Here is a 12,549-nt window from a genome sequence, read left to right as displayed (position 1 = left end):
GTTTCTATCATATCCCCCTCTTCTCCACCTATTAACCAACCTCTGCGATCCACAAGCTCTCAATCTATCAATGTAGGGAGCATTTTTTACATCACTCATCAACTTAGTCACTCTCCTCTGAACCCTTTCCACAACCTCCTCATCTCCAAAGAATCCAGGTGACCAGACTTGAGCACAGTAATCCAAATGTGAAAGTATCAGCGCTTTATAAAGGGGAATAATAACCTCTTTATCTCTGGATGTTAGTGTGTTCCTCAATAACCAAGTAAGCATATGTGCAATCTTGGACACCTTAGCAATGTGTCCTCTGAATTTCATCTCCCTATCTACCAACACCCCTAAGTTCCTAGCCTCATCAATCTCTTGGAATACCTTTCCATCAATATAGTACATAGCTGGTAATCTTTTAATCCCAAAATGCATAACTTTACACTTTTCCACATTGCACTGACATCCATTTCCTTTTGCCCATTTTACCAGCTTATTTGAATCATCCTGCAAACTCTCAACATCAGCTTGATTTTTTATTGCACTACCCAACTTTGCATCATTAGCAAACAACTGAATATTTCCCTTTAAGCCATTTATGTACAAATTTAACAACAATGGCCCAAGCACAGAGCCCTGAGGCACACCACTGGTCACCTGCCTCATCCTGGACTCTGCTCCTCCATACACTGCCTTCTGGTATCTCTCCTTGAGCCATTCTCCTATCCATATCACCAATTTTGTATCCATCCCCATCTGCTCCAATTTGCGCAACAGTATTCCATTGGTTATCCTGTCAAAAGCCATATCAAAATCCAGAAGTACAACTGTGTAGCCATTTCCTTTGTCCAACTCAAATGTCATTCTACTATAAAAAGCTAATAAATTGATAAGGCAGGATCGACCTTTAACAACACCATGTTGGCCTCTATAGAGTATCATATCCTGATCCACCCATTCTTGAATTTTGTCTTTAACCAACTTTTCCAATACTTTTACCACCATTCCCAAGATGGTGATTGGTCTGTAATTAACTACCGCAGTTTTAGAGTCACCTTTATGCAAATGAACTACTTTGCCTTCCTTCCGCTCCCTAGAGACCATACCAGAGTTCAAACTTAAGTTAAATAACCAAGTAAGAACCATTGACAATTCCTTTGCACGCACACGCAACACCCGAGCTGATATTCCATCTAAACCTACAGCAGTGTTCGCATTTAATTGCAATATACTAAGTACCTCTGATTTCTTAACTTTAATTCTCACATTAGTTATTGCTACAGTTACCGAGATATTCTCACTTGGGTGATAGACTTTTGAAAAGTGATCACTCAGTAACTCTACTATTACATCTGAATTGGTCATCTCGATATTTATGACTGCATATCTTTTCAATATTCTGCTAAAAACTGAAGAGGCTTCAATCTATAGCAAATTACTACCATGGAAGGAGAAATAGGTTAAGAGGTGTTTATTGATATTCTTTTTTACCTAGTACTTACAAGGCCTACTTACAGTAGGCCTTGTAAGTACTTCACAGGGAAGATTGTTCCAGAGAACAATGGCAGATGGTATAAAGAGGCAGGTTCGATGGTTCATTAGCATTTGAACCATTAATGGATGGAGCCGCTTGTATTATTTAGTGTTAGCAGAAATGAAAAGAATGACGAATAGCAGATTAGTGGTACCACACAAGTGGAAGTATTTGTAAAAAAGATATAATACTGAAATATTGAATAGAGTAGTCAATTTAGAAAGTAAAAGTGGCGGGAGACTAAAGAGATGCTGCAGTTTCTATATGCTAATGCCAGAAATATCAGGAACAAGAGGTAGGAGTTTTTAGCATTGGTTAGTACGACCTTGCTAAAAGTTATAGGCATTAACGAGACTTGACTAACAGCAGATGATGTAGTTACAGGGATTGAATGTGAAGGATTTAGTATTTTCAGGGAAGATAGGATGGAGGGAGGAGTACTGCTGATGGTAGCAAATGAATTGCAACCAAAAAGAATAGGAGACAGGCAGGAAGGTGACTGTTCATTTAAGCAATCTGGTGTGAGATTAAGGCCGGTAAGACAAAATATACAGTTGGTTGTTGCTATAGGCCAGGAAGTTCCACAGGTGATCTGGAAGACATACATCACCAAATTAGTACAATGGGTACAGGTCGAGTGATTAATATGAGGGACTTCAACTATGAAGATATAGACTGGAAGGAAGAAAAATCACATGGCAGAAAAGGAACAGAAATTATACATCTGCTGAGAGATAATTACTTAAGGCTGCATGTGATGGAGCAGACTAGGGGTGGGAGAGTATTGGACCTTGTCATAGGATCAGAAGAGTTATCCCTAACCATGGTGACAACATTGCTTCCAATTAGTGAAAGTGACCATGCTGTCTTGATTTGGGAAATTGTAAAACATGAGGAATATTCTATCAAGAAGGAGTATTTGTGGAACTACAAGGCAGGTGATTATGACATTTTTAGGAAGAAGCTTAAATCTATACCATGACATAAAACATTGCAGAGTAAGGATGTTAGTAGTGCATGGGATATTAAGGGTCATTTAGAGGAAGTAGTATTAAATTGTATACCTAGGTTAAGAAGAATTAATCGGCTAGAAGTTAGATGTGTGAGTAATATCATTAAGCATGAGCTGCAGAAGAAGAAAAGGCTGTAGGGTATTTATACAGACAAAGGTGACCAGCATGGCAAGGAAGGCAAAATCAGACTATGCAAAGAATCTAGTCAAGCAGGCCAAAGGAAATCCCAAAGAGTTCTTTCGTTATGTGGTGAGTAAGAGGAAGAATGACTATGGAAGATTAACCTTGATGAGGAGACAGAAGTGGATAAAATAGTTGAGTTACTGAGTGACTACTTTGCAAGGATATATCACCCTAGTGAGGTTACTGCATTAACCTATTTGACACACTAATGTGAGAACAAAGGTGGATGAATTGGAGGTTCTTAGGATATTGCAGCATCTCAATGTAAATTCAGCTGTGGGATTAGATGGGATATCAGCTAGGATTTTGCAAGAATGTGCAAGAGAACTGGCAATGCCTTAAATTAAACAGCTAAGCTGTTTAATTTAAGTCTCAGCTCTGGTGGAGTTCCAATGGAGTGGAAAGAGGGCAAAATAATTCCTTTGCATAATGGAGGTTATAAAACTAGTAGATAGACCAATCAGTACCTCAGGTGTGGTAAAAGTACTAGAAAAATTGGAAATATAGAGAATTCAAGAATGGATAGATAAAAATATGATACTGTATGAGGGTCAACATGCCTTAGTAATTTACTAACTTTTTATAATAGAATAACAGCAGAGTTGGATAAAGGAAATGACTACACAATGATTTTGCTGGATTTTGCAAAGGCATTTGACAGAATACCACATGGAACACTGTTACACAAATTAGAACAAATGGGGATGAATATGACACTGGTTAAGTGGATAAGAGAGTGGCTGCTGGACAGATATCAAAAAGTGGTATATGGAGGGGAAAAATCAAGGTGAAAACAGGTGACTAATGATGTACCGTGTTTGTAGCTGGGACCAGTACTGTTTAATTTGTACATAAATAATATAGGAAATAACCTGAAAGGAAATATTCAGCAGTTTGCTGATGATGCAAAATTAGGTAGAGTAATAGTTAATCAAGGCAGTGTGGAGAGCTTGCAGGATGATTTAAATAGGCTGTTAGTATGGGCAAAAGTTAATGGGTGTCAGTTTAATGTGGAGAAATGTAAAGTTATGTATTTTGGGATAAATAGATTACAAGCTGTGTATCACATTGATGGCACTGTACTCCAGGAAATAGATGAAGCAAGATATTTAGGGGTGGTGGTAGATGGAGATTTTAATTTTAGAGGACATATTGCTAAGGTAGCCCATAAGATTACTTGGTTATTGAAGAACACATTGACAAATAGAGATAAGGAAGTTGTCATTCCTCTTTATAAGGCCTTGATATGCCCACATCTGGATTACTATGCTCAAGTCTGGTCTCCTGGGTTTCTTAAGAGATTTATTTCGTATCCAAACATAAATGGTACAGTAGTAAGTAAGTGGTACAACATTATTTACAACATATTAGGATACATTATAAATGAGAACGGCTTAAATTAGACGTGGTTAGGGGTTTAGATTTACCTAGGATGAATTATACAGGGAATGATAATTAAATATGAAAAAAAGGAAACTATACATAACTTATATACAATAAATATGGTCAGGTGTTCCTCCAGTATCTTGCACAATCAACTGGTCTTTCTTGGGGGATGAGGAAGCAGTGAAGAGGATTAAGAGGTGAGTGACCAAGATGGTGAGCAGCCTGTGGAATGTTCCCTGTGGGGATAGATTGAGGATGTATGGATTGTAGAAGTTGTTTGATAGGAGAAAAAGAGGGGATATGATAGAAACATTTATAAGATAGATGCAGGGGGAAATGTTTCAGCACTTGGCTAGGGGGACCAGAACAAATGGTCATCCCTGGAAGTTAAATCAAGATGTGGTTAGTGGAGGTGTGAGAACAAGATTTTTTGCTTGGAGAGTTGTGAATGAGTGGAATGGGTTGCCAGAGTCAGTTGTGAGTGCTTTGTCTTTTAATGGGTTCAAGTTGAGGTATGATAGATTGTTTGGATAGATTAGGTATCCTGCGACAAGTCTTCAGACTCCATGGAGGTGCCCATATAATAATAATAATAATAATAATCTTATGTGAGGTAGTGGTTTGAGTGAGCCTGTGAGAGTAGAATCTCTAATTAGCCAAACTGCTTTCTTCTGAACAAAATAATTTTTTTTTGTATCATCCCAAACTTGAGAGAATGAGCAGATGTTAGATTTGTATGGCATTCATTTGAACATTTTAGATCCAGTAAATAACTAATAAAATTCACCATTATTATCATTAAATTCATGATATCTACTTTCATGGGGTGGGAATGCAGGCTCCTTGAGCACAGTTTGATAACATTTCTTTCATTACACTTTGAATTGTTTCTGCAATACAACGGTTTGATTCAACAAAATGTTAGTAACTCAATAAATGTATTTATTGATTTTGTTCTGCTGGTGTTGTTTATACTGTGAAGCAGTGTTAGATATATTATTTCTAATTCTCCCAGATCCCAAAGTTAAAATTGGTTGGGGCACTGGTATACTGCTAGTTGGGTGTTTTGGCTAATTATTCCTTAGATCAGCTTACTTTCAATATGGTATTGAGACCAAACATAGTATCCTTTGGAATGAGGCTTTCTTCCCCCAAATAAATAAAAGTTTGAGAGATTCTCACACTATGTAAATATCAGAAATCATTTATTATATATTTTATGTGATCCTTCTAGGGTGCAGCACTTGCTGTTATTGATTAATGTGCTGTTGTATTTGCCTTGCATTCTGTCTCTTTGAAGTGCATGTTTGTTCTACTCTAATGATGTACGGTTAGTTTCAATATGAAATATTTCTGTTAATTTCATGGAAGTTATTTACTGAATCTAACGTGGGTCACTCGATTGCTATACCACAGGCTTCTTTAAAACACTGCACAGCATTAGTATTAGTGAAAGGTAGTCTCGAATGGAAAAGGCTGCTCGTATTTTTAGAGTTTGAAGTTTAAACTTGATGTGATGCATTTGTGCCTGGAAGGTTTGGTGGTTAATTTTAGTGCAAGAAGAGAATTCTGATCTTGTTTCCAAGATAGGTATTATCAAATGTAAGGAGAAGTTAATTCAGATCTCCTAATCCTGAATGGGAAATTGAGAGAGAGAGAGAGAGAGAGAGAAAATGCCATCTGACATTGCATCCAATAAAAGGGTGGAAGACAAAACATAATATTGCATTTTGCTCATTAACTCTCTATGCCTGACTCTATCAGATGTTCTTGGAAATGTCAAGTACAACACACCAGTATGATATTTTCCATGCCTTTCAATAGTTGTTTCATTTAATGTTTTCAGAGTGATTACTACAGACATCCAGAATATCCTTACATAAAAATATGCCACCTTAATCATCAATTACTTTGTAGTATCCTCTCCTCTAAGGTTTTCAGTAGCCTCCAGAGCATTCTTCTTCCTTTGTGATATTGAATCTTGTAAATTCTTCTCAAAGTCTTCCCATGATTTATATTACACCTAACTTTCTCACATTTTTTTCTGTATTATCTTAAAGGTTATAAACAGGCATATGAACAGTAGACCTCACACCACACTGGAATGCAGTGAGATTTTTTTTAGAATACCACAGATAAATGTGATATAAGAGTATTATTATTATTATGTGACACCTCCAGGGAGTTCAAAGACTCATTGAGGGAGAGTGTGCCAACAGCAGCATCGAACTATTGATCCTCTTCCATTAACGGCGCTCAAACTTGCTTAACTTTTGCCAGCCATTAGTAGCAGAGGCTCTACCAATCGACCAACCTTTATGTAATCACTATGCTCTCTGTGCAAGGTATATTTTCTATAGGATTATTGATTGATCAAGATTTGAAATAAAATCTGGACTTCACCAAGAAGAGAGAGATGCTCTTTTGTTTCATTTAATGGTTTCATAAATCAGAAAAAAAAAAAAAAAAGTCATTAGAGACCTAAATGAACAAAGAAAAATGAAAATGAATGGAAAGAATATCCTATTGGTATACACAGATGACATTGTTATCCTTGTTGTCTTCTCATTATTGTTATACCAACTATATATCCGCGCGGTTAGCCTAGTGGCTATGTGCTTTGCAACCATATACCTGGAGAAGGAGTGTCCTAGGTTCAGTTCCCATTGGCGACGTGAGGAGCTTAAGGATCTTCCTCAGCCATAGTGAAGTTAGCCGGTCTTAGGCATGGTTAGCAGGGTTTCATCCCGCAAGTAGGTAAACCGGCCCTGTGAACACACATGGATACAATCAGGAATACTTAAGACAATCCCTCCAGCCATAGGTCTGAATTGTCAGCTATGCCGGTCCCAATCCCGGATAAAAATAGGGGGAGATTGAGGTTGTGCCATACCTCCCCGTAAAAGGGGCTCACGACTGTTGAATCACCATATGAAATGAATGAATGAACCAACTATATTTAATTTAATTAAGGCAAGTAAGTCTATGGGTCTTGATATTAACCAGGAAAAGACTGTATATATGTGCATTTCAAGGACCTATCAGTACTCTTTTTGATAGACTCAGTTGTTGGACATTATTCATAACTCATTTTAGCAGCATTATAACACTCAGAATAAAACAACTTGTTAAGTTTACATGCAACAAAAAATAATAAAAAAATAAAATAAATATAAATAATATTTATTTTATTTATTTTAAGTCCGTGCGGTTAGCCTAGTGGCTATGCGCTTCGCAACCATATGCCTGGGGAAGGAGTGTCCTAGGTTCGATTCCCGTCAGTGACGTGAGGAGCTGAAGGATCTTCCTCAGCCATAGCCAAGTTAGCCAGTCTTGGGCGTGGACAGCAGAGTTTTTTCCCCAGTTTATTCTGGGGTTTTTCATCCCGCAAAGCAGGCAAACTGGCCTTGAGAACTTAACACTACAGGCCATAGGATACACAGGGGCATAGGGCTGACCACCTTATCCTGTAAACGGAGTGAGGTCGGATGATCAATGGACCCTTGACACTGCAAGGTAAAAGAGGGTATAAAGAAGATGAATGATGAATGAATATAAATAATATTGATGTTAATTTTTATTTTAAATTTGGTTTGCATGGCAAATATGTAAAACTTAATAATTACATCATAATCTTTGTGTCTGGTAGTATTTTATCTGCAACATTTCTTATAGTAATGCTCTATTTAAATTTTATTTTCAGAGATTGGCTGATTCATTTAGCCTGTTTGAAATAATAGCACTGATGAGGCAACAGAGGATAGCAATGGTACAGACCAAGGCAAGTAAGAGCAGTTATAATAATTCTGGAAGCATTTACTGCATTATCTCTACATGTGCACATCAAAAAAAAATATTTTCAAATATTTAAATAGAAGAATATACAACCTTATTTCAAACCGAACTAGAGAAAAAAATAAATTATAATGAAACACATTATTGAAGTAAAATCCCATGCTATTTTTTGCATCGACAATTAAACTTCATTAAAGTCAAATGCTTATGATAAACAAATGTTAACCTAAAAAAAAAAGGGTGGAAATAAAAATCACATATATAGTAATATGAATAATATTAGGTGTTTTAGATATATTAGCCAGAAGAACACCTTATGTGGCACATGGATCTGTCTGTTCTTATAGGGCCTGAACTGTTGAAGGGAGTTGTACATAATTTGCAAGGTGGAGGATAATCCCATACTTTACTAAACTTCATTTTCAAAATGATGTTGAAGTTATGAAAAAATACTTCCACTTTGCTTTGGAAGTGGCTAGTGTCATCATTGGTCTTCAGACCAGTGTTTATGCCTTCTTTTCCTCCACTTCTCTTACATTCAGAGTGAGTGTTACCCTTCAAGAAATGCTAGACACATTATGAAGATCCAGAGCTATCTGCATTTGAAGATCTACATAACATTGTTTTGCATCCTGGCTGCTAGGTAGTACATAGGACAACTGTGCTACTTCTGTACTTACATGTCCTTATGTTTTATTTTACTCTTTCTATAACACCAGTCTGTGAAAAGAAAAACAAATAATTATATTATTACTGCAGCTCTAAAAAAACTGCAATAAAAAGTATAAAAAAACATTTTAAAAAATCCATCTAAAAATAGAAGTCTGGTGTATACTCCAGCAACATTTTTACCATAACACAAGCATGAATGACGTACACTGCAACTTACAGATGTCCAGACCTACTTTTTACTTTGAACTAAACCACAGACTGCAGCAACAACTGCCACTGTATATCTTAACTAATCAAATTACACTCTGTATGGTTCCACAAGGATGGTATTCATGTAATCCATCCTTGTGGAAGGTATATTTTCATGTATTTCATGGTGGAGAATGCCAAATATAAAATGCTCAAGATTTCCTTTTCCCATTTTGTAACATTCACTTGCTACCTCTTCCAGTCTCCAATTTCGGAAATTTGCCATTTTCAAAATTTTCATTTCATTCCTAATGTATGGTTTTTCTGCAGTCCAGCTATCAAAAGAGTAAAATCATTATCCTCAGTGACTTGCATGTCTGTCTGACTAGCTTCCCTTCCCCTGTCCATGTACTAAGAAATGCTGAAGTATTTTAGTGTCTGCTCTAAGCAGTGAACTACTGCAAATTGTCCTTTTTAATCACAAGAATACCAGATAATTCTCTCAATGCTCTTGATCTTTTCTTAGTAAGCTCTTCAGTGAATATACCTTTTGGTAACTCAGACCATACCTGTGTATAGCCTCTCTCTCTCTCTTTCTCTCTCTCTCTCTCTCTCTCTCCCAGCCTCGTGTTTTATAGCACTGCATCAGTGGATTGGGGGAAGGACAACCACTTAGACTTATTTTCTTTTTATTGGATAAACTATGGTTTATATTTTACTGATTCAAATAGTTGTTCTGTATAGATATTATTCTCGCTAGAATGCATAACCTACTCCATTAAGAATTACTATCTGCTGTTCAAACCTTGGTTTTCAGATAGATGTGCAAAGACAATACCAAGAAAAAATTCAAGATATTGCAGATTTATTTTCTGAATAATCAATATCCAAAAATAAAATTCACATTAGAAATAGAAAATAATTGAAAATTACCATTCCCTAGACATCCTTGTTAGCAAAAACATTGCTGGAGGATTATCATTAGACATCTCTACGAAAGAAATCCACATAGGCAGGTGTGGTTTTGTACCTACAAGCAAGCTTGTTTTTCATCACCTTCATCAAAAATTAGGTATAATGAAAACCTTGAAAAAAAAAGAGCTTTAAACATACTAATAAATTGATGAAATCAAAGAAAACAAGAACTTCAATTCAATTCATATTTAATCAGTTCAATTAAAATGGTTACTCAAAAAACATACTAAAGAAATGTTTGGTAGTGCATCAAGATAAATAACCTGAATATTAAAGACAGTCAACATCAGAATAGCCTTCAAACCTGTCAACACCTTACAAATCTTTCTATATTTCGCTAAAGAAAAAGTTCCATTTCTGTTTTCTTGTGGAAGGATGTATATTGGTTAAACTGGGAGAAGTTTCAAAATCTGTGACAAAGAACATATAGACAATATTGAAAACAAAAGGGAAGAACAAAGCAGACTCATTGCACCTATCTTCAGAGAACATCACACAGTAAATTTGCAAGCATCCTCCATGCCCTACTTAGAAGTGAATTACTTTGATAGGTTGTTCAAGATGTCCTCTGAGGTGATTCATTCAAAAGGCACACCAAATAGAAACCAAGGAATGATCCTTAACAACATTTGGAAGTCATTAATTAATGTGTATAACATTCAAGCCAACAGTCATATACAGAGTTTACACAACAGTGTTGAGAATGCATGTATGATGTCTAATGATACTCATGATTAAATTATCGGTTTGGTCTTTTCAATTTATCAATATTATTATTATTGATAAATAATAATAATTTATCACTCAAAATTTATCACTCTTGACTTATGTCAAGAGTGATAAATTTTGAGTGATAAACCAAAATGTGTTTATCACTCAAAATGAGTGATAATCACTCAAAATGAGTGATTATCCACACAATCTATCATACCTCTCCTTGAACCCATTAACAGACAAATCACTGACAACTGACTCTGTCAACCTATTCCACTCATTCACAACTCTCTAAGCAAAAAATCTAGTCCTCACATCCCTTCTAACCATACCTTTATTTAACTTCCAGGGATGACCCCTTGTTCTCTCTCTCTCCAGCCAAGTGCTGAAACATTTCCCCTGCATCAATCCTATAAAACCCTTTAAGCAACTTAAATGTTTCTATCTTATCCCCTCTTTTTCTCCTATCAATTAACTTCTGCACTCCACATACCCTCAATCTATCTTCATAGGGAACATTCCAAAGACCACTCACCATCCTGGACCCTTGGCTCTGAATCTTCTCTACTGCTTCCTCATCCCTTAAGAAACCCAGGAAACTAGACTTGAGCACAGTAATACAGATGTGGATATATCAGGGCCTTACATCTAGTATAAACAGAAAATGTATATGAGTTAAAACCTGGTATTTATTATTCAAAATATTTTCAGTATGATTCGATTGTACAAAGATACTACCCAGTTTTCTTCAGAATGCTTTCATTAGTTAGTTTGAAAATCTTGAGCATTTTATTTCACTCTAGTTCATGTTGCTTGTATATATTTTTGCATTGTTATTTTCTTATGTACTATATTAAAATGATTTTATTTTTAAGATTTTGTGTGTGGTTCATATTTTAAATTTCTGACACGTGAATCTGAGTTATTTTGAATACTTGCTTAAATTGCAAGTTATAGAAGTCTTCATCATTATCAGATTTTTGATATGTACCTACATTTGGGTATACAGGAGACTTTGATAGTATTATATGATTAACAACTATTTTCAATTATTTTCTTCCAGATTCATTTATTTCCAGGTCTACAGAATGGTCACAACCAACATTCCATTCTTTTAAGGTAGTAAATGCATAAATTTATGTAATCTTCATCATCCTTTGGGTCTTTTTTCTGGCATTCCTCACTGTTTTTCTAGCCTTTCTACTGCCTATTTCTTTATGACATCAATAGCAGACCATACTATCTCAAATAGCTCTGTTAATTTGAGGTGTTTTGGTCTACTATTGATGCCATCTGTAGTAGGATGCCATCTGCTCACTCCCCTATTTTTTCCCAGAACACTCATATTTCTGGCTTCTAGTGTTTAATCAACTATTTATTCTGTTATCTACTGGGTGATTATAAAATAATATCAAGTGTTCAGAGCCCTCTAGTGAGTAATGTATTGGACGAAACACACCAATATTTGGTAGACGTACACAGTGGAACATGGGGATTCGATTTAACGAAGAAAAAAAAAACAAGTCGCCAACAGAGGAAATTTTAGTGCTGCCAAATTAATTTTAGTAGGTGTGACTAATGAATGACTAAATGGCAAATGAGACAGCACACATCAATTTCATGATGTTTATTGTTAATTACAAATGAGGTTCAATATGACCACCATTCTGTTGTTCCAGGAACTGCATACGGTGCACGACATTTTCCATGGTGGCTCGCAGCATATCGGAATTGATTTGTCCCACGTGTAACGTTATTCGATCTTTCAAAGTTGGAATATCGGGTACATGTCCTTGATACACAATGCTTTTAAGAAATCCCCACAGCCAAAGGTCACAAGGATTGAGATCAGGCGATCTCAGTGGCCATGGCATGGGAAATGCACAACTAATGATTCTTCTGTCAGAGAAATGTTGTCGCAAAACACGCTGTACCTGAAGTCTGATATGGGGTGGTGCACCATCCTGCATGAAGATGGTCAAATCGAGACTCCTCTTTGCTGCAGTTGTGGAACCACAAAGTTCTGTAGCATATTGGCATACCTGTTAGCATTGACGGAACAGGTCACTGGTCCATTTTGGCGATTTTCTTCGTAAAAGT

General features: G+C 36.2%; 1 protein-coding gene across 1 annotated transcript in view; it reads left to right on the top strand.

Moving 5' to 3' along the window:
- Window positions 1-11,583, top strand: part of LOC150106599 (tyrosine-protein phosphatase non-receptor type 12-like) — a 184,579-nt gene extending 172,996 nt beyond the window's left edge. The window contains exons 5-6 of the mRNA XM_090393438.1: window positions 7,808-7,889; window positions 11,513-11,583. Coding sequence (XP_090249564.1) covers window positions 7,808-7,889; window positions 11,513-11,583 — 153 coding nt within the window. The remainder of the gene's footprint in view (window positions 1-7,807; window positions 7,890-11,512) is intronic.
- The last annotated feature ends 966 nt before the right edge of the window (window positions 11,584-12,549 follow it).

This window comes from Typopeltis vanoorti, chromosome 5, assembly GCF_054136105.1.
Source record: "Typopeltis vanoorti isolate ZY-2024b chromosome 5, IOZ_Tvanoo_1.0, whole genome shotgun sequence".
NCBI classification, from domain to species: Eukaryota; Metazoa; Arthropoda; class Arachnida; order Uropygi; family Thelyphonidae; genus Typopeltis; species Typopeltis vanoorti.
Note: the sequence above shows the minus strand (reverse complement) of the source record. Positions and strands in the feature narration are given on the sequence as shown.